Raw genomic sequence first — 23,716 nt, 5'->3', positions numbered from 1 at the left:
TTATCTAAACGTTCTAAAGATTGTTTCTCAATGATCTGTCCAGAGGTATTTTATTCGAGTAAGACCTGTGGGGGGGCATGTTTGTTTGAAAGGAAAAATACAAACGATATGATACATTGCTCTATAGTCATTAACTAAGGGCAGTAACCCTGTTAAAAAACAGAACTCTGCAGAACTTTGCACGATAAATCGTAATAGTTTATCCAGACCATAGTAAACATGAAGTACACTTTATGGAGAAAGCCAATGGGTGTGCTGTCTGGCCACCGCCATGGAAGGTGAGGGCGCTCTGCCTTCCCCTCCTAAAACAGTGCACTGGTACCTCTCACTCTGCCCGTCACGTTGTGTACGGCGGCCTGACCCCCCATGAACCTGCGACTTCCTCTTTCTCAGATTTCATGGCGATCGGGAGAGAGGGAAGACCACCGACGCACGCAAACTGTCCAGACACCTCAACACGACTGAAAGACATTTCTTGGGGTAATTAATCCACCGCTCTTGCGTTACTAGGTTACCGGGGTAGCAAATGATGCGTGCCTAACGTGCACGTTGTGGATATCCACGTTTCCCGGTGTTCTTGTGCTACTGCATTTCAGATATTCACATTGTAGCGCCATTCGCTGATAGCGAATCGGACGAAAATGGGCTCCCCTGTACGCATCTCTCACACGCAGTAGTATATCTAGCAAGCAAGCTAACTTGCTATGCTAACCATCCAACCGTAGATTGATATGCTTGATAAAATAAACAAGCCATCAGAAGGTTGAGAACTTAATGTGTATTTTTGGGATGGTTACAGGGCGGTTTGTTTAATTGAAATATGATTCCTATCGATCAGAATAATTTGTTTTTCTGGCACGGTTAGCTGCCTAGTTAGCTAATGTTCGTTAGTTGGCTAACTAGCTAACGTTCGCTAACTAGCCAGATGCGATAACGGCCGTTATCAGTAGCCATCTAGATAGCTAGTTAACTAGTTAGCATAGCGTATTCTGCAGAGTTTTGAAACTTGTAGCTAGTTGTTAAATTTTGAAGGGATAGTGAAATGTAGTTAGGCCTAAACTTTGGCAGCCACATGTGGTAATGGTTTTGGCTTGCGAACCACTGTATTCAATACTTTGTATCAATGATATCAAAACTGCCATTGTTTCTATAAACCGCACTGTCTGTTGATAACTTTGTGATGGGTTTCAATATTTTTTTATGCATATTCATTGCTACTTTTTACATATACGTACGTATTGGAATGTTGTCCCAACTTCTTAAACTTTGATGATTGTGATTCTTTGTAGCTAAGTGCCATTTAGTAGAGAATTATAGCTAACTTTGTTCTCTGTTCGAGTCCAGTTTGTAGGCCTAGCCAAACTTGTACACATCACATTTACATTTTAGTCATTTAGTAGACATTCTTATCCAAAGTGAATTACAGGGACAATTAGGGTTATGTGCCTTGCTCAAGGGCACATCAGCATATTTCACCTAGTCAGCTCAGGAATTTGAACCAGCAACCGTTCAGTTACTGGCCCAACCTCCTAAACCACTAGGTTACCACACACACACATATATATATGTATGCCTACTTTATAAATTATTAGACACCAGTCTTCATCAATCAGGGATCTAGGCCTAGCTACTGTTCAACAAACACTTTCTGTTATAAGGTCTCACATCTTTCTGCCAAACAATCCAAGGTACTCCATGTTTAGCACTCACATTTTTATATTGCTTAGGCCTAGACTAGTAGTGAGTGACTGATATGTTATCGAATTGAAGTAAGTTTGTTTGAGAGGGTGTGAGTGAAGAAGACCCTCTGATAATAACACACTGTTTTGTCTCTGCTTGACAGTGAGATCTGAACAGATGTTGTGAGTTGCAGACAGAACAGACACTGAGTGGATTCTCCTGCTGGTAAGTCTGCCACTCCCCCATATGGTTATTCCTCTTTCCGTTTACGGCCTTGGTCAAATACTTTGAAGCTGCACCATTCCTTTGTCTGTCCTCATTAGGTAATCATTGGCTAAATCTCCTACTGAACACTTTTATCACTCGATAAAGGGCTTAGGGGCCAAGTGTTCGGTTTGAGATTCTGCCAGGATTTCTCACTATTGGATAGGTGAAAGTAAGGGTTAAACTACATAGCTTTCACCAATCCAGTCATGTCAGAGCAGGTATAACCATTTGGAAGAGAAGAAGAATGTATGCATTTTCAAAGTACTGAAACAGGCCCTAGGTAAACCACAGAGGAAGCAGAAGGAAGAGTACACACTCACCAATACCACACTACATAGGCATGTGTTTGTCAGTTCCTTTAGTCATGGTTTCATTCATTTTCGTAATGTTATACATCACAAGTGTAGACACATGTATGCTACATTATTTTGTGTAAGAACATGGGCCTATCATCTGTTTAGTAGACGCCTCATCCTTAGGACCCTGTGTTATTGTAATTGCTTTAGCCTGCTAGGACTTGAAAGCACATTTGTACAACTAACCCGTTGAGGGTCCTATCCTGCAGCAGTAACTATCCCTTCCTCCCTGTCTCTCAAATTCAATATCTGTCTAACTTTATTGGCACAAAATGAGAAATCCAAGTGGCAGAAGAAATGCATTACAGCAGACATGATGAGCAGTAAAGTCTTTCACATTCTAACAGGTACCAACAACTCTGTCTCTCTTTCTCACTCTCTCTGCAGGTGTTGCTCAGTGGGTAGTAGTGGTTTCTCGTGCTGGTGTCCTGTTGAAGAGCCTCCTTAGTGCTCTGTGCTGTTGTCTTGCTGTGTCCTGGGTTAGGACTGCCAGCCTATGGCTCTAATGGACAAGCACAAAGTCAAGCGGCAGAGACTTGACCGCATCTGTGAGGGTAAGGAGCCTTGAGAGACAAAGTCATACATCTTACACACATTCAGGGTATTTGAATATTATGATTTCACAATTCCTTATAGTCATATTGCGACACCAACATCACACATTCATAATACAACATGTTTCTTTACAGTGCGCATACTGTGCTATCAGAACTTCCTCCAGACATGTCTTGATTGGGCTCAAGGATGTGTGTGGTCTTTTAGAAAAATGATACATGAAATTGGTTGAATGTATTGTCACATGCCTATGACAATAATCGTTGGCACTTGGTTTACATCAGCCGCTGATATGGGAAGTCTGTTGTTAATGATTAGCCTATTGGTGTGAACAGTGGCAGGTAGGTTAGTGAAGGCATGGGTTTGGGACAGTTGGAGAGAGAGAGCACAAAACCCTTATCGCACTTCCTGTTCCTGTCTGTGGGGATTTCAAGGGGGGTTAGTGGGTGACCAAGATGGTGTGTCTGAGCTGTGCGCCACGAGAAACTATGCCAAGGCAAGGTACAAATGATGACGATCTGTGACAGGCTAGAATAAATGACTGGTTACATTAGGCTACATCATGATCAAGGTTTCTTTTGACAAAGACAGAAATGAACCGAAAAGTAGGAATGGGCATTTGAAATGATTTCACTATTAGAATAATATCCAGATCTTTTGGAGAGATATCCTAATAGTCGAAATACATGTTTGAAAGATTTTCAATGGAGACTTGCTCGTGTGACTGGGGAGAGAGGCGGTGTGCTGAGCTCTGCTTGTTTCAGCAGACGCAGAAAAGGAGCTTTGATTAGGAATCTCCCACTTCACTTGCTACACTTGCATCCTCTGACTGTAGCGCTGCTATGATTACACATGCAGCCTCTGACTGTAGCGCTGCTATGATTACACATGCATCCTCTGACTGTAGCGCTGCTATGATTACACATGCAGCCTCTGACTGTAGCGCTGCTATGATTACACATGCATCCTCTGACTGTAGCGCTGCTATGATTACACATGCATCCTCTGACTGTAGCGCTGCTATGATTACACATGCATCCTCTGACTGTAGCGCTGCTATGATTACACATGCAGCCTCTGACTGTAGCGCTGCTATGATTACACATGCATCCTCTGACTAGCGCTGCTATGATTACACATGCATCCTCTGACTGTAGTGCTGCTATGATTACACATGCATCCTCTGACTGTAGCGCTGCTATGATTACACATGCATCCTCTGACTGTAGAGCTGCTATGATTACACATGCATCCTCTGACTGTAGCGCTGCTATGATTACACATGCATCCTCTGACTGTAGCGCTGCTATGATTACACATGCAGCCTCTGACTGTAGCGCTGCTATGATTACACATGCAGCCTCTGACTGTAGCGCTGCTATGATTACACATGCAGCCTCTGACTGTAGCGCTGCTATGATTACACATGCAGCCTCTGACTGTAGCGCTGCTATGATTACACATGCATCCTCTGACTGTAGCGCTGCTATGATTACACATGCATCCTCTGACTGTAGCGCTGCTATGATTACACATGCATCCTCTGACTGTAGCGCTGCTATGATTACACATGCAGCCTCTGACTGTAGCGCTGCTATGATTACACATGCAGCCTCTGACTGTAGCGCTGCTATGATTACACATGCAGCCTCTGACTGTAGCGCTGCTATGATTACACATGCAGCCTCTGACTGTAGCGCTGCTATGATTACACATGCATCCTCTGACTGTAGAGCTGCTATGATTACACATGCAGCCTCTGACTGTAGCGCTGCTATGATTACACATGCAGCCTCTGACTGTAGCGCTGCTATGATTACACATGCAGCCTCTGACTGTAGCGCTGCTATGATTACACATGCATCCTCTGACTGTAGCGCTGCTATGATTACACATGCATCCTCTGACTGTAGCGCTGCTATGATTACACATGCATCCTCTGACTGTAGCGCTGCTATGATTACACATGCAGCCTCTGACTGTAGCGCTGCTATGATTACACATGCATCCTCTGACTGTAGCGCTGCTATGATTACACATGCATCCTCTGACTGTAGCGCTGCTATGATTACACATGCAGCCTCTGACTGTAGCGCTGCTATGATTACACATGCATCCTCTGACTGTAGCGCTGCTATGATTACACATGCAGCCTCTGACTGTAGCGCTGCTATGATTACACATGCAGCCTCTGACTGTAGCGCTGCTATGATTCACCTGAAAATAACAACAAGCTACACGTGTAAAACGTGTGCTGGCTACCGGTGCGTTTTTTTTATTGGGGGCACTCATAAAAACTGTGATAAAGGTGTTGTTTTATTGAAATGTCAAATGTAATAGCCTACAATGATAGACCATGTAGCAATGTCTCAAATACTTGTATTACATTTTAGACAAAGCCTTTTCATTGGTAAAATAGCCATATATTTATATAATTTTTTAATGAATACTCTCACAAGTAATCGAATACTAACGTCTGTTCAGATTGTTTTATATTCTAATAACCGTGCCCATCCCTACCGTAAAGGTAGCATGGTGTTATTGTTATTTAATATAGTAATAAAAAATAAAAAATGGCATTACAAGTCATGCCAAGCCTAATTTGTAGTGTATACAAAAACAAACAAAAAGTCTCATTAAAGGTGGTCCAGTTACCTTATTAAATTCTGGACATATTTGGCTTCTTTCTGGTTTGTACTGTCTATACTGTTGTACAAGGCTAAATAAAATGGTGCAAAATGCAGCTCTTGGGTGATGATAAAATGGAGGGAGTTGTCTGGAAGAGTCAGGTCCCCTGAGAGGAGTGAGAGGAGCAGGGTGAAGGGTCGTGGCTACAGGAAAACAGGCCAGCTGTCTCTTTAAAAAACAACAACAGCCTAACCGCCCCCAGTCCAGTCACTGCCTGGCTATGCTAATGAAGTTAGTGCTGGTTGGCTGGCCCTCAATAGAGCTGCCCGTGATTGGAGCTGGGCGGTGGGGGAGGGACTGGGTGTGGATGACAGTAGGCTCCTAACCATCCAAGAACATTCTGACAGACAGAGAGAGAGAGAGAACGAAAGATAGAGAGCGAGGTGAGAGAGAGAGGAAGACAGGCTGGTTAACTTCATAATGCAAGGTTAGGCTCCGTGTGTGTGTCGAAAAATGTGTGTGTGAAGGAGAGCTTGAAGATATGGGATTGGGTGTGGTGCTGCCAACGAGTGTGTGTGTGTGCTGTTTCCTTTTTGCTTGGCGCGTTCTTGTAGCTGTTAAAGGAATTGAGCAACTGTGTGTCTGGCTGGAGGTAGGGTGGAGCAGCGCTACATTATTATCCTGCCCCTCCCTCTGCCCCTCCCCCTCACCTCTCCCTCACTCTGCTGTCTCACACTCCTCAAACTACAGGCAGAGGGAGGGAGAGAATGAATGAAGCGCTGAATGAATTGCATTGTGTGCTCGGCCATGCTTGTGCTCCATAGGCCTTGAGTATGCAAGGGTACTTTACGTGTGTGTGTTCTTGTTAACCAGTCATTGTGGATACATTGTGATATCCAGCATGTGGACATTAAGATATGTAAACCTTAATTTAACTAGGCAAGTCGGTTAATTAAGAACAAATTCTTTTTTACAATGATGCCTACTGGGGAACAGTGGGTTAACTTCCTTGTTCAGGGGCAGATCGACAGATTTTTACCATGTCAGCTCGGGGATTGGATCCACCAACACTCTAACCACTAGGCTACCTGCCGCCCCTCTAACCACTAGGCTACCTGCCGCCCCTCTAACCACTAGGCTACCTGCCGCCCCTCTAACCACTAGGCTACCTGCCGCCCCTCTAACCACTAGGCTACCTGCCGCCCCTCTAACCACTAGGCTACCTGCTCTAACCACTAGGCTACCTGTTCTAACCACTAGGCTACCTGTTCTAACCACTAGGCTACCTGGTCTAACCACTAGGCTACCTGCTCTAACCACTAGGCTACCATAAAGGAAAATGCTTGATGTTTTTTAATGAGATGCAGATTCACGTTGTTATTAAGCCTCCTCAGCTAGACCCAGTTACATATTAGGGGGACTTGTGTGTGTGTTGGGAAATACTCCGACATCACAGGAAGCGTCCACAAATAATTTTGTAAATTTTAAATAAATAAATTTGTCTTCCACCAGACCCCCCCTCACTATGGCACAGAGTGTTTGTTTGGGCATGTCTGTCTGTGTGTCGGCCTTTGCATGGGTCCTTCCCTCTGTCCACGTGAATGCTCCAGTGAGACACACGCCCCCCCAGACCATACACCTGTCACGCAGGGCAGAGAGTGTGTACGCACGTGTGTGGTGTGGATAGGGGGTGGTTCTGGTCTAGGGGCCAGGGGTGTGTTTGTGTGTGACACTTTTCTGTGAGAGAGAAGGGCAGTTCATAATCAGTTCAGAGAGATGGAGAGGCAGAGAGAGCTAAGACTAGTGATGATGGTATCCAGATTTCTCCCGTGGCCTTTACCAGATGTTAGGCTTGTGTTTGTCTGGCTTTGTCACGTTCTGGCCACGAAGTGTTAGTTTATTCTTGATTATTTCCGTGCAGATGTAATTGCAGTAATGAATGGTGGTAGACGTACGCAGGATCACGCTGGACAAAAAGTCTGCGTCAATGGCGTGTGTGTACGGAACAGGAGTCACACTCGCCCTCCTCTCCACCCCTTGTTGGCACTGCAGCCAGCCAGATCCGCAAGCATCGTCATCCTCTACTCTGGACGGGGACAGGGGTGGTGTGTGTGTGTCATCATAGCGGGTGTGAGTGCATGGGCTTGGGGAGTTGAATGTATTGAGCTTGTAACAGTGTCCTCTTGAAGCCTCTATCTCTTTGTGATCTCAGATGCTCTCTTTGTAGCAGATTCATTTCCATTATTATTATTATTATTACGTAACCATAGCAGCACACATACTGCTCAGTGCTCCCTCAGAGTGCTGGTGGTGACAAGACCCTGGCTATTTGTAGGGAGGACCGGAGATGTGGAGGGCGTTATGGGACTGACTTTGAGAGAAGTTGGACTTGTAGTAGTAGTCATGTTGGTGGTCAAGACTCATTATACAGGTTGACTCTACTCTGGCTGGCCCTAGCACTGATGATGCCAGTGGCTATTGTCATGCCTGGTTGAGTTTGAAGGGAAATGAATGGTGTGTGTTTTAATGGTCAGGGCAGTGGTGTGTTCAGGTTTAGAGCAGTGACTCATATTGCCCTTGTGCAGACTCCAGAAAGATTGTTGAATCACTAAGCTCAGTGGACCAACCTAGCCAGCCATTGGAACCAAATCGGCATGTGAGAAGAATACACCATTTATTGAAGTTTCATAATGCCAAATCATGGGTAACTGTCCTGTCTCCCCTGGCAGGCATCCGCCCCCCCATCCTGAACGGGCCCATGCACCCCCGGCCCCTGGTGGCCCTGCTGGACGGGCGTGACTGCACCATAGAGATGCCCATCCTGAAAGACGTGGCCACTGTGGCCTTCTGTGATGCCCAGTCCACCCAGGAGATCCATGAGAAGGTAGACACACACACACAGACACAGACATGGGACAAACACGTACGTACACACACACGCATGATAATATACTTGGTGTAAGCTTCCTGTTCATGTGGCTATAAGCAGCAGTTTCTGATGAAGAAAAAGAAACAGTTCTTCAAGACTACTTCCTGACTGCCGGCCATATGTTTAGTATCGATGAACTTTCCCTTAAAGACAGCGCCACTGTCCGCCCCACGGCCGGTGTTTTTGTTTGTTGACGATGCAGCGCTGGGGAAGCGTTGTGCATCATGGAACTACATCTGCTGCTGTTCTATAGCACGTGAAATGATGTCTGGGGGGACAACTGTGTTGGATGTTGGCAGTAACTTCTTTGTTGTAATATGGCAAACGGACGTGGCTGTTTCACCATGAAGGATTCCAGCTTTACCGAGCTGTAGTAACAGCTCTGTTCTCACCTGGACAACCAGCAGTATAGCTGTGTTAACTCTGTAGGTGTTGAACCAGGCTGTATTAATGTGTGTTAACTCTGTAGGTGTTGAACCAGGCTGTATTAATGTGTGTTAACTCTGTAGGTGTTGAACCAGGCTGTATTAATGTGTGTTAACTCTGTAGGTGTTGAACCAGGCTGTATTAAGTGTTAACTCTGTAGGTGTTGAACCAGGCTGTGTTAACTCTGTAGGTGTTGAACCAGGCTGTATTAATGTGTGTTAACTCTGTAGGTGTTGAACCAGGCTGTATTAATGTGTGTTAACTCTGTAGGTGTTGAACCAGGCTATATTAATGTGTGTTAACTCTGTAGGTGTTGAACCAGGCTGTATTAATGTGTGTTAACTCTGTAGGTGTTGAACCAGGCTGTATTAATGTGTGTTAACTCTGTAGGTGTTGAACCAGGCTGTATTAATGTGTGTTAACTCTGTAGGTGTTGAACCAGGCTGTATTAACTCTGTGTGTTGAAACTCTTAATGTGGTTAACTCTGTTGAACCAGGCTGTATTAATGTGTGTTAACTCTGTAGGTGTTGAACCAGGCTGTATTAATGTGTGTTAACTCTGTAGGTGTTGAACCAGGCTGTATTAATGTGTGTTAACTCTGTAGGTGTTGAACCAGGCTGTATTAATGTGTGTTAACTCTGTAGGTGTTGAACCAGGCTGTATTAATGTGTGTTAACTCTGTAGGTGTTGAACCAGGCTGTATTAATGTGTGTTAACTCTGTAGGTGTTGAACCAGGCTGTATTAATGTGTGTTAACTCTGTAGGTGTTGAACCAGGCTGTATTAATGTGTGTTAACTCTGTAGGTGTTGAACCAGGCTGTATTAATGTGTGTTAACTCTGTAGGTGTTGAACCAGGCTGTATTAATGTGTGTTAACTCTGTAGGTGTTGAACAGGCTGTATTAATGTGTGTTAACTCTGTAGGTGTTGAACCAGGCTGTATTAATGTGTGTTAACTCTGTAGGTGTTGAACCAGGCTGTATTAATGTGTGTTAACTCTGTAGGTGTTGAACCAGGCTGTATTAATGTGTGTTAACTCTGTAGGTGTTGAACCAGGGTATTAATTAATGTGTGTTAACTCTGTAGGTGTTGAACCAGGCTGTATTAATGTGTGTTAACTCTGTAGGTGTTGAACCAGGGGGTATTAATGTGTGTTAACTCTGTAGGTGTTGAACCAGGCTGTATTAATGTGTGTTAACTCTGTAGGTGTTGAACCAGGCTGTATTAATGTGTGTTAACTCTGTAGGTGTTGAACCAGGCTGTATTAATGTGTGTTAACTCTGTAGGTGTTGAACCAGGCTGTATTAATGTGTGTTAACTCTGTAGGTGTTGAACCAGGCTGTATTAATGTGTGTTAACTCTGTAGGTGTTGAACCAGGCTCTATTAATGTGTGTTAACTCTGTAGGTGTTGAACGAGGCGGTGGGGGCTCTGCTCTACCACACCATCACTCTCTCTAGAGACGACCTGGACAAGTTCAAAGGCCTCCGAGTCATCGTCAGGATCGGCAGCGGCTATGACAACGTCGACATCAAAGCCGCAGCTGAGCTGGGTGAGTCACGTACGGATGCACACACAGTATGCAGACAAACAGGTACACACGGATAAGTATTACACATCAACAGATACACAGACCACCACTTCTCTGGCCTTAGGCCTTCGCTATGTTCTGCCAATAGTGTACCTACTTCAGCCTTTACAACCTACCCCCCCCTCCAGGCATCGCGGTGTGTAACGTGCCGGCGTCGTCGGTGGAGGAGACGGCCGACACATCCTTGTGTCTGATCCTAAACCTGTACCGTCGGGTCACCTGGATGCACCAGGCCCTGAGGGAGGGCACCAGGGCCTCCAGCGTGGAGCAGATCAGGGAGGTAGCCGGCGACGCTGCCCGCATCCGGGGGGAGACGCTGGGCATCATCGGCCTGGGTAAGTGGGTGTACTGGGGGCAGGATATGTACGTTTATGGAGTTAGGAGGTAATGCAGATTTGGAGCAGCTGAATTTGGTCTAAGACTGGCCCTTATTTTTTTTAATCAACAATAGGGTTTGCCAGAGGCCCTGGAATTTGCTTTGGGTGCCTAAATGCCCCCACCAAAATACTCTAGGGAAAACAATTGTTAACCTCTTACCTCTACCTGGGACGCTTGCGTCCCAACTAGAGCTCTGGAAATGCAAATGCGCTACGCTAAATGCTAATAGTATTAGTTAAAACTCAAAAGTTCATTAAAATACACATGCAGGGTATCAAATTAAAGCTACACTCGTTGTGAATCCAGGCAACAAGTCCGATTTTTAAAATGCTTTTCGGCGACAGCATGAGAAGCTATTATCTGATAGCATGCACCAATACACTACAACAGAAAAGCACAGCAGGGGACGTAAACAAAATAATTAGCATTTCGGCGTTACACAAACCGCACAATAAAATAGAAAACAGTCATTACCTTTCACCATCTTCTTTGTTGGCACTCCTAGATGTCCCATAAACACTATTGGGTCTTTATTTCGATTAAATCGGGCCATATAAAGCCAAGATATCGTTATATGTAGACTGTGTGATAAACGAAAAAACAGCGATTTCACAACGTAACGTCATTTTTAAAATTCAAAAAGTAGACGATAAACTTTCACAAAACACTTCAAATACGTTTGTAATGCTACTTTAGCTATTAGTAAACGTTAATAAGCGATAAAAATCATCCGTAGGCGATGTACATATCATTAGCTGTCGTCTTGGAAAAATTTCAGGAGAGAGCTCTTCCGGAATGATCTGGGCGGAGACCGGAGGTACGTCGTGCCCCTCTTTCGGTTCAACCAAGAATCAAAGAGGATTAAATTCACAAGATACTCGACAACATGGGGATGCTGTGGGAGTTGAATGCTCGGTCTTATCTAATTCGGCTCACTGTTAACAATTGCGGTAGTGGCGCAAGGATATTTATTTCCATTTTCTGTGATCAGGTTTTCCTGCACTTTCCGATGTAACGCACGTTATGTAATAGCCACAGTCGTGATTTAACCAGTTTTAAAAACGTCCGAGGGTTTCCTATACACACATTCTAACCATATGAACGTACTATATTCCTGGCATGAGTAGCAGGGCGCTGAAATGTTGCGCGATTTTTAACAAAATGTTCAAAAAAGTAGAGGGTCGACTGAAGAGGTTAACCCTGTGTTGCCCTCTCTCTACAGGTCGTGTGGGCCAGGCGGTGGCTCTGCGGGCCAAGGCGTTTGGTTTCGGGGTGATCTTCTACGACCCATACCTGCCTGATGGTGTGGAGCGCTCCCTTGGCCTGCAGAGGATGGCTACACTCCAGGACCTGCTCATCCACTCTGACTGTGTCTCTCTACACTGCAGCCTCAACGAACACAACCACCACCTCATCAATGACTTCACCATCAAACAGGTATGCACAGGGCTCTAAAGGAAAAACAGTTATTTGGAAGCACTGGTGCTCCCACTTAAAGTTAGGAGCACCCTATTCTATTTAGGAGCACCCTATTCTATTTAGGAGCACCCTATTCTATTTAGGAGCACCATATTCTATTTAGGAGCACCCTATTCTATTTAGGAGCCGCAGAAAATGTTTGAATTGATTGTGATACTGCCTGTATTGTGCCTATATCTACTGTTGAAGCACATATTATACCCTAGAAACTATGTAATACTGTAAAGATATTAGTTTGTTATAAAAGCTCAAATGTTGATACTGTCATTGAAATTACAAAGTAATTTTACTTGAAACTATGTTAACTACTTTGAAGAATCTTAAATATAAAATATATACAAATTTGCATACACATGATTCCATATTTCTTATTTCATAGTTTTGATGTTTTCACTATTATTGTACAATGTATAGATAGTAAAATAAAGAAAAACCCTTGAATGAGTAGGTGTCCAAACCTTTGACTGGTGCTGTATATTCATGACGTAGTACAGCCACTGTTAACATCAGGTGTATTAACTTTGATTACAATAGCAACATAGGACTTTGGAAATGTCTTTATAATTGCATGATAATGGTATTACAATATTCGAATGTCTTTATAATTACAATATTCAAATGTCTTTTAAGTAGTTGCTTTCTCAGATCTGTTTTCAAATTGTTTCAAGAAGTGGTCATTTTGTGGGATCTATATTCAAATGGTTTCAAGAAGTGGTCATTTTGTGGGATCTATATTCAAATGGTTTTTAAAAAGTAGTAGTTTTGTGGGATCTGTATTGAAATAGTAACTATGTTCTGCTGAAAAAGGTGACTTTGCACAAAGTATAGTTGAAGTCTAGTCCTTATACTGGTGCAGTGAGTTTTGTGAGTGTGCTTTACTTTAAATCAAATCAAATTGTATTTGATTTAACACTGTGTGTGTGGTCCCTCTGAAGATGCGTCAGGGAGCGTTCCTGGTGAACTCTGCGCGGGGGGGTCTGGTGGATGAGAAGGCTCTGGCTCAGGCCCTGAAGGAAGGACGTATACGAGGAGCCGCGCTGGACGTCCACGAGACAGAGCCCTTCAGGTAAACCCACGCACTGGCTGTTCAGTCGTTCCTCTCTAACCTTGACTCTCCCTCTTTCTTTCCTAAGGCTGTCCCCAACTAAAAAAAATCCTGGTATACCAAGAGTTGTCTGTTCTTTCGGCCACATGTTTTAACGTATAGTTTTCCACATATACGTTGCCGGGCTCAGACTTGCTGTTTAAAAAGAAAAGACAGCGATTGACTGTGTGACTTGCACCCATCATCTCTCTCCCTGCTGCAGTGAACAGCACAATGTTTATCTCACTGTTAGTGTTGCTGAAGCTGCCACATAATTACAGCCATATCTGAGTGAAATGTTATGGGAACAAAATCCCTCATTTGTTTATGAAACATTCCCTATTCCCTCAACCCTTGTACTCTTTATGTGACACATGTATGCATCGCATGCACGTGACCAATAGGGCCTGACCTATAGCATATCATAACCAATTTATTGATGTGATTATAACAAACTTCGAACACCATAACAGCAAAATGCAGAGGATGTGGAGAACTTGAAACGGGAGAATGTTTACTGGTTGCTCAGGGGGTAAAGAGGAAGTCAGATGTGTGGAATAAATGTGACTAGTTGTGGAAAATACTAGAGATCAAGAAAAATAAGGTATGGAGAAAGCGCTGTGTGCCAAATCTTTCTGACCGTTTGGAACATTATAAACAACACTAAATACATTATAAGTGTACCAGAGAGTTTGTTGTAACGTTTTTTTGTCAAGCCATTATTAGAGCAAAGACTAAAAACAGTCGCATTCGTGAATGCAATTTTTGAAATATAATGGTTTATTTATTGTTAGGCTAATTATTCAAGGATCGCTTTATTTCATTTTTAAACTCAAATGCTTGATTGTATTTCAAATAATGAATGACTCGTATGTATGCTGTGTGATACTTCACTGACTCTACTGTCCCCCTGGGGAAATTTTGTTGCAGTGTCATGTACACGTTTAAATACAAAACAAGTTGACAATACAACTTTCATTACAGTTACAAACAAATAAAAAAAGGTGTCTAGCCTGCTGGGTCGATGGGAACATTAGCCCGAGCCATTTAGGAGGGATATCACACCTGCCACCTTTAACTAGGCAAGTCGGTTAAGAACAAATTATTATTTTTACAATGATGGCCTACCCCAGCCAAACCCTATCCTAACCGGAATGGTGCTGGTGCCGCCTTATGGGACTCCCAATCACAGCCAGTTGTGCCCGGGATCGAACCAGGGTCCTTAGTGATGCCTCTAGCACTGGGATACAGTGCCTTAGACCGCTGTGCCACGCGGGGGCCCCAAGTGATGACTAGTGATGATATATGATTGATACAGTAGTCTATATAAGTATTGAAATATAGGCCTTAGTTACGGTATGAAGCCTAAATAGGATGCACTCTTAGTCCTACAGCTCAACAATGGTGGTTATACAGGGCTGCTGTACCAAGTCTACTAATGATAATGATATTACTTGTTATTATAATGATCACCATCATCATCATAACAATAACGAGATCAAGAAAAAAGGATCATTATTATTCTAAATATAATTTTCCAGACAACTTGGAACACTGTAAACAACAGTAAATAAACACAATAGCATAGAGACTGTGCTCACTATAAAGTGTAAAGTCTTTATTACAGCAAGGCAAAGATTGAAACATGTTGTACTTGACTTGTCGACGCGTGAAGCTTGGTGCTCACGCAATCAGTAGGATATTAAACAGTCAAACAGGCAACAGTAGCAGGAGCTGTCTTATTTCTGTAGATATATATGGATGATTTATAAAGCCAGACACATTTAACAGTTAGGCCATTGATTGTAGACATAATTAAGTTGGGGTTTCCGCTCTCTTCACTATTCTTTGACAATAAGGCAAGGGCTGTTTTCTCATCTCCTCATTCTTCTGATATCTCGACACCAATATGGTGGTTAACTTGGCTATTATGCACGTAGCAACATGGTCTAGAAATGTTGCCAATTCAACAGCGCACTGATGTGTTTCAGAACTGCGGACAGCAACCACTATCCAACGTATTAGAACACATTTGTAGTAAAATAATATAATTTTTATTTGTGTTGCACCATTGTTCTTATGTAATATAATCATATACAATTTCAGTAGCACGTCTTAGTGACTGTACCATCCCCACAGCCTCCACAATGGATCAGTCCACTCAGACAGGGGTCTTGTACACCATGATATATATATATATATATTGCTACTGGTCGACTGAAGAAATCTCGGTCGACCAACATCATATTGACCAAACAATAGACCCGTTGACTAAATGGTGTCAGCCCTACTAACCCCCCGTTGTAGTTTCTCACAGGGCCCTCTGAAAGATGCTCCCAACCTCATCTGTACCCCCCACACCTCCTGGTACAGTGAGCAGGCCTCCATCGAGGCCAGAGAAGAGGCAGCCAGGGAGGTGCGCCGTGCCATCACTGGTAAAACCAAGCCCTAACACTCAATCCTAATTTTGGATTATTCGTTTCCTGGTTATACATTGGTTATTAAATCATTTCAGTGGTTATACATAGCTTGAATATGGCTGCATGTTTTGAGGTTCTGAAGTGGTGTGGTGTTCTGATATCTTAGGTCCACTAACCCCATGACCCCATCTGTCTGTCCCGTTTCTCTGTCTGTATGTCTGTCCCCCCGTCTGTATGTCTGTCCCCCTCCCCGTCTGTATGTCTGTCCCCCCCGTCTGTATGTCTGCCCCCCGTCTGTATGTCTGTCCCCCCCGTCTGTATGTCTGTCCCACCCCGTCTGTATGTCTGTCCCCCCCGTCTGTATGTCTGTCCCCCCGTCTGTATGTCTGTCCCCCTGTATGTCTGTCTGTATGTCTGTCTGTCCCCCCTGTCTGTATGTCTGTCCCCCCCCGTCCCCGTCTGTATGTCTGTCCCCCCCGTCTGTATGTCTGTCCCCCTGTCTGTATGTCTGTGTCCCCCCTGTATGTCCCCCCGTCTGTATGTCTGTGTCCCCCCCCGTCTGTATGTCTGTCCCCCCTGTATGTCTGTCTGTATGTCTGTCCCCCCCCGTCTGTATGTCTGTCCCCCCTGTCCTGTCCCTCTGTATGTCTGTCTGCCCCCCGTCTGTATGTCTGTCCCCCCCGTCTGTATGTCTGTCCCCCCCCCCTGTCTGTATGTCTGTCCCCCCCCCCCCTGTCTGTATGTCTGTCCTCCCCTGTCTGTATGTCTGTCCCCCCGTCTGTATGTCTGTCCCCCCCCGTCTGTATGTCTTTCCCCCCCTGTATGTCTGTTCTGTATGTCTGTCCCCCCGTATGTCCCTGTCTGTATGCCTGTCTGTGTTCTGTTAGGTCGTATTCCAGACAGTCTGAAGAACTGTGTGAATAAGGAGTATCTGATGGCAGCGTCACAGTGGCCCAGTATGGAGGTTGCGACAGTCCACCCCGAACTCAACATAGCCTCAGCATACAGGTGAGACCCCCAGCGGTTAAGGTGAGCATGGGAGAGGAGGACAACCAAGTCAGGAAGTGTCAGGATTATTTCATCAATTATCAATTGTATCTGAATATTCTATAGCATGTTGACCTCGTGATATAAAAATCCACTCTCTTTCTCTCCTCCATCTCTGTCTCTCGCTCTCTCCCCCGTCTCTCGGGCTCTCCTCCATCTCTCTCTCTCCTCCATCTCTCTCTCTCTCCCCCGTCTCTCTCTCTCCCCCGTCTCTCTCTCTCTCCCCCGTCTCTCTCTCTCTCCCCGTCTCTCTCTCTCTCTCTCTCTCTCCCCCGTCTCTCTCTCTCTCTCCGTCTCTCTCTCTCTCTCCCCGTCTCTCGCTCTCTCCTCCATCTCTCTCTCCCCCGTCTCTCTCTCTCCCCTGTCTCTCGCTCTCTCCTCCATCTCTCTCTCTCAGGTTTCCTGCAGGTCTGATAAGCGTGGCAGCAGGGGGTTTGACAGGGGCAGGTGCAGGGGTAGAGGCTCTGGCCCTGGCTCACGCCATCGCCCCTGTGTCCCATCCCCCCCCACGCCCCATCGCCAGGGCAACCCAGCAAAGCTGAGGCAGACAGAGACATCTCCTCTGACCAATAGCACCCCAACATTCCTCCATCACCCCTGGAAACCAACAACCCACCCCCTCCCACCATTTTCATCATTACCACCAACCCTCCTCACCGACCTCAGGCAGATTTACACTGGGGTCCCGGTTTGATCCGGTTTCAGCTGGATCCTTCAAAACACAGTACCAGTCCAGGAGTGATCCGCCCGTCCACAACATGCCCCCTCTCCCCTTCCGGAACCCCTTCCTTGGACCTCCCTCAACCCCTCCCCCTTACCTCCATATCCCTCCACACCAACACACCTTCAGCAATAACTCTCTTCTCAAGGATTCAATAATTGGATTGGTATATTTCTTGAGTTTTATTTTTTATTTTTTTGGTGAAAGCAATTTTTTTTGCTGTTGATCTGTTATGTTTGTAGGTGTTTTTGTTTTGAGTAGCATCTCTGCAGTGAGGCTGGACCGTGAGGCTAGTTGTTTTCTCCCTGGTTGTTTTGATCAGTGAGAGAGGAGTGAAGGTTTGGCCCATCTCGCTCTCTCTGACGTCTCTCTCGCTCTCTGACATCTCTCTCTCTGACCTCTCTCTCTCTGACATTTCTCTCTCTGACCTCTCTCTCTCTGACATTTCTCTCTCTGACATTTCTCTCTCTCTGATCTCTCTCTCTCATCTCTCTCTCTCATCTTTCTCTGACATCTCTCTCTGACATCTCTCTCTCTGACATTTCTCTCTCTCTCTCTCTCTCTGACCCATCTCTCTCTCTCTGACATTTCTCTCTCTCTGACCTCTGTCTCTCTCTCTCTGATCTCTCTCTCTCTGACCTCTCTCTCTCTCTCTCTGACATTTCTCTCTCTCTGACCTCTCTCTCTCTCTCTCTGACATTTCTCTCTCTCTCCCTCTCTCTCTGACCTCTGTCTCTCTCTGTCTCTCTCTGACCTCTGTCTCTCTCTGTCTCTCTCTCTCTCTCATTTAAGATAATATGGAAAATGTGTACAACAATAAGACAACACGACACCAAGCTTCTATTGGCCGATTTCTAGCCTGATCCGAGATATGTATCTGAAGACAAGTCAGCTAGCTTTAGCCAAGTTATCTAATGCTAATTCCTAATCTGATTCCTTGTCTATCTGTTGGCTAGTGTAGGGATGAATAATGTCAGTGTGGAGCTGAAACCTTAAGGAAGCATGTTAAATCTGTCTCCACTGCCTCTGCTGCGTCAGACCCTTTCGGTCTGTCTCTCTTCTTCTTAAGATGGTGAAACCTCTCCTTTGGCGATAACTCGCTTCCCTGTTTTTACGTCCCCTTTTTATGATGTAATGGCCAGGCTCCTTTTTTCCCGCTCCAGTCACTTCCTGTTGAAAGGTCAGATGGATGGTGTCCTATGGATTCTGTATCATCACTTTACACATGGTCTTATACTCAACAGTTAGGTGAAGCGTTTGTTCTGTAAAGGAAGACCCCTGAAGCGGTGTGGAGCTTCAACATCATGTGACAACAGTTTCATATCAGTTGGATAGTGGATTGGAATTTCACTTCATACAAAAAGAGTGAATTATTGTGTGTGGACATTGTTGTTTTTCAGAGGCACTTATTAACCCTGAGTAGACACACCCACCCACCCACCCAGAGTGAGCTGAGTAGTGGGCAGCCTAGGGCAAGGTTTCCCCCCCCCCCCTCCGGGTGCACCTTTTGGTTTTTGCCCTAGCACTACACAGCTGATCCAAATAATCAAAGCTTGATGATGAGTTGGTTATTTGAATCTGCTGTGTAGTGGTTTGTAGGACAGAGGTTTGGCCAGCAGGGGGGGAGGCACTGACATGTGAATGGTTAGTCAGGCTGAGCTCGGATAGCTACAGTGTAGTTTAGTACCAGCCAGACAGCTAGCTCTGGCGCCCCCTGGGTTTTCCTAACACATCCACACAGCAGTCAGCAATAGGGCAGGTGATGCACATGGAATACCACTGACTTCCAAAGTCAACAGGGACGGGTGACAAGGCGAGGTCTCGCTGTCTTTCTCCCCTCCTCCCTCTCTTTCTCCCCCCATCCAGCCCCTGAAGAACTCGGCTCTCCACTAGCGCTTTATCAGCCTGTGTGGATCCACCCACCCCTTCAAGATAGGACCGGTGGTGTAGCCAGCGTGTGGATTCAACCATCCCTTTAAGATCGTACCGGTGGTGTAGCCAGCGTGTGGATCCACCCATCCCTTTAAGATAGGACCGGTGGTGTAGCCAGCGTGTGGATTCAACCATCCCTTTAAGATAGGACCGGTGGTGTAGCCAGCATGTGGATCCAACCATCCCTTTAAGATAGGACCGGTGGTGTAGCCAGCGTGTGGATTCAACCATCCCTTTAAGATAGGACCGGTGGTGTAGCCAGCGTGTGGATCCACCCATCCCTTTAAGATAGGACCGGTGGTGTAGCCAGCGTGTGGATTCAACCATCCCTTTAAGATAGGACCGGTGGTGTAGCCAGCGTGTGGATTCAACCATCCCTTTAAGATAGGACCGGTGGTGTAGCCAGCGTGTGGATTCAACCATCCCTTTAAGATAGGACCGGTGGTGTAGCCAGCGTGTGGATCCACCCATCCCTTTAAGATAGGACCGGTGGTGTAGCCAGCGTGTGGATTCAACCATTCCTTTAAGATAGGACCGGTGGTGTAGCCAGCGTGTGGATTCAACCATCCCTTTAAGATAGGACCGGTGGTGTAGCCAGCGTGTGGATCCACCCATCCCTTTAAGATAGGACCGGTGGTGTAGCCAGCATGTGGATCCAACCATCCCTTTAAGATAGGACCGGTGGTGTAGCCTGCGTGTGGATCCAACCATCCCTTTAAGATAGGACCGGTGGTGTAGCCAGCGTGTGGATTCAACCATCCCTTTAAGATAGGACCGGTGGTGTAGCCAGCGTGTGGATTCAACCATCCCTTTAAGATAGGACCGGTGGTGTAGCCAGCGTGTGGATTCAACCATCCCTTTAAGATAGGACCGGTGGTGTAGCCAGCGTGTGGATCCAACCATCACTTTAAGATAGGACCGGTGGTGTAGCCAGCGTGTGGATTCAACCATCCCTTTAAGATAGGACCGGTGGTGTAGCCAGCGTGTGGATTCAACCATCCCTTTCTAACAGGATAAAGGGATTCACCATTCCCTTTTAAGAACAAGGGTGGATTGTGTTTATTCTTCCATACTTTAGAGTGGCTTTGCGAAGGAGACGGTATCTATGTGGATCCACCCATGGTTGTATTGACAAGTCATCGTTGTCTTTCTAAAGGAGTAGTCCCTACGATTAACTCTTAATGCCGTCTTATCAAGGGAATACCCTTGTAGTACCTCAGTAACAGATATTGAATGTACGTTCAAATCCTTTTCTTTTCCTGTACAGCTTTTCTAGTGACCTCTCTGCTATTCCTGGGAGGGTTGTGAAAATTGTAGCACTGACGACGATCAATAAAGACCCCACTAACTCAATGACCAAACTGTAGAGGATTTCCTTTCAATCTGTCTTAAAAACCAGTTACTTATCTCTCTCTGCATTTTGATCTTTTCTACTTCATTTGTTTCTCTGTGGAAAACGAGCACAATGCTTTCCCGTGATTTTTAATTGGACACCAGATTCCGTCTGACAAGTTTCTTCAACCTCCTGTTCTACAGAACAATGTAACTTGGAGGAAAATTCAAAGCGTCAGCTTGATCTGTTAGTTTCCTTTTCTAGAATATAGAACTAGATGCCTTTCTCTTTCCCCTAATGCTGCTCAAGCTATTGTGCATGTAAGGTATTTTTGGAGGTAAATGCTATTGGCTTAAAGATTGTTATGTTGTTGTCCACCCTTTGCTCCCCAGTGCTTTACCCTTAACCCAAGTTGCCATTTTGTGGTGGTCAGTAACCAGTGATATACAGTTTCCCCCTACCTACCGGAGTCTGAGGACATGGGAGTGTGCCTGTGTCCAAACATTATAGGCTCCTGTCTCATGTGATTTATATATATATATATATATATATATATATATAAAAATGTAATATCCCCAATAGTTTGAATTATGAGCGTAAATTGTGATCTTACATTGTGGTCTTACATTGTGGTCTTACATTGTGGTCTTACATTGTGGTCTTACATTGTGATCTTACATTGTGGTCTTACATTGTGATCTTACATTGTGATCTTACATTGTGGTCTTACATTGTGGTCTTACATTGTGGTCTTACATTGTGATCTTACATTGTGGTCTTACATTGTGATCTTACATTGTGGTCTTACATTGTGATCTTACATTGTGGTCTTACATTGTGATCTTACATTGTGATCTTACATTGTGGTCTTACATTGTGATCTTACATTGTGATCTTACATTGTGATCTTACATTGTGATCTTACATTGTGGTCTTACATTGTGATCTTACATTGTGATCTTACATTGCCGTTGATGATATTGATGACATATTTGGGTTGTTTTCAGTTCAGCACTCACTGTGTTGTTGAAACCATTTGTTTTCTTTGTTTTGTAATCTATCTCTGTGTTTGACATGTTGTACTGAAACATTTCAGAAAAAAACAACCTTTTGAAACGTTTTGTGAAATGTTTTTTGTCCTAGCCACTCTGCCGTACGTAGCGTAGCTGCTCTATCCAGCCGGAAACCTCCGGGCCTTAACTCTCCCTATAAAGTAGCTGTAGAGTTACCATGGAAACACTTACTGCCTTAATCACAGTTGACCACAGTAGGTGAGGTAGGAGACAGTCAGACGTCATACTAACAACTAACACTTTACAGTCTGTATTCAATCAATACCGGTGAAAGAGTTTTGCCCCATTATTCAAAAGGAACTCTGAAAAAAGCACATTTGAATTGATATGCAGTTGTCTTTTAGTTTGAAACAGCAAATTATTTGTTGAGTACATCAATTAAAATATGCATTATTTCAGTGCAGAATAAAACATGTCTGACTTAACCATTTTGATTGAATATGCACTACATGTAACCCAGCAGGTCACTGGCAGTGGTACAGACTGAAGGGAAGTCCACCTGATATTTCACTCTGGGGTGTTAGAATGTTCCCCCTCTGAAAGGGTCTTTCATGGCCAGCCCCGAGCCACACCAAACACTGGGGTGGTCTGGCAGACATGCAGCAAATGATGGACAGAATTGGTCACTTTAATCTCTCAGGGTTCAAATACAAACATACCCTCCTGCACTCTCTCTCCATCCGTTTCATGTTCCCACCCTCCTGCACTCTCTCTCCATCCGTTTCATGTTCCCACCCTCCTGCACTCTCCATCCGTTTCATGTTCCCACCCTCCTGCACTCTCTCTCCATCCGTTTCATGTTCCCACCCTCCTGCACTCTCTCTCCATCCGTTTCATGTTCCCACCCTCCTGCACTCTCTCTCCATCCGTTTCATGTTCCCACCCTCCTGCACTCTCTCTCCATCCGTTTCATGTTCCCACCCTCCTGCACTCTCTCTCCATCCGTTTCATGTTCCCACCCTCCTGCACTCTCTCTCCATCCGTTTCATGTTCCCACCCTCCTGCACTCTCTCTCCATCCGTTTCATGTTCCCACCCTCCTGCACTCCCTCTCCATCTGTTTCATGTTCCCACCCTCCTGCACTCTCTCTCCATCCGTTTCTTGTTCCACCCTCCTGCACTCTCTCTCCATCCGTTTCTTGTTCCACCCTCCTGCACTCATCCGTTTCATGTTCTCTCCATCCGTTTCATGTTCCACCCTCCTGCACCCTCCCTGTTCCCACCCACTCTCTCTCCATCCGTTTCATGTTCCCACCCTCCTGCACTCTCTCCATCCGTTTCATGTTCCCACCCTCCTGCACTCTCTCCATCCGTTTCTTGTTCCACCCTCCTGCGCTCTCTCTCTCCATCCGTTTCATGTTCCCACCCTCCTGCACTCTCTCTCCATCCGTTTCATGTTCCCACCCTCCTGCACTCTCTCTCTCCATCCGTTTCATGTTCCCACCCTCCTGCACTCTCTCTCCATCCGTTTCATGTTCCCACCCTCCTGCACTCTCTCTCCATCCGTTTCTTGTTCCCACCCTCCTGCGCTCTCTCTCCATCCGTTTCGTGTTCTCACTCTCCATCCGGTTCATGTTCCCACCCTCCTGCACTCTCTCTCTCCATCCGTTTCGTGTTCCACCCTCCTGTGCTCTTCCCTCTCCCTTTGTGCACTGTGAGTTGTGTATTTGGTTTTACTGTCTCTTCTGTTCTTTGGCACTGACATCTAACCTTCATCTAATAATGAATGAATGAATGTTTTAAATGAGCTGTGTGTAATGGTGAAATTTGGGAAATGTATTTTTACAACATGTGAACATGATTCCTTTTTGGGGGGGTC

At 45.2% G+C, this 23,716-nt stretch overlaps 1 protein-coding gene across 1 annotated transcript; it reads left to right on the top strand.

The window, feature by feature from the left end:
* Positions 1–2,690: 2,690 nt before the first annotated feature.
* On the top strand, positions 2,691–22,323 carry LOC115129320 (C-terminal-binding protein 1). The gene is given in 10 exon segments (XM_029659541.2): positions 2,691–2,857; positions 8,216–8,370; positions 10,248–10,392; positions 10,560–10,766; positions 12,032–12,246; positions 13,224–13,354; positions 15,680–15,807; positions 16,680–16,800; positions 17,237–17,338; positions 17,340–22,323. Coding segments are annotated over 10 exon segments (1,335 nt in total). The 5' UTR covers positions 2,691–2,799; the 3' UTR covers positions 17,413–22,323.
* The last annotated feature ends 1,393 nt before the right edge of the window (positions 22,324–23,716 follow it).

The sequence above is a fragment of the Oncorhynchus nerka genome, linkage group LG5 (genome assembly GCF_034236695.1).
Source record: "Oncorhynchus nerka isolate Pitt River linkage group LG5, Oner_Uvic_2.0, whole genome shotgun sequence".
NCBI classification, from domain to species: Eukaryota; Metazoa; Chordata; class Actinopteri; order Salmoniformes; family Salmonidae; genus Oncorhynchus; species Oncorhynchus nerka.
The sequence above is the reverse complement of the archived record's forward strand: the minus strand, read 5'-3'. Positions and strand labels throughout refer to the sequence as shown.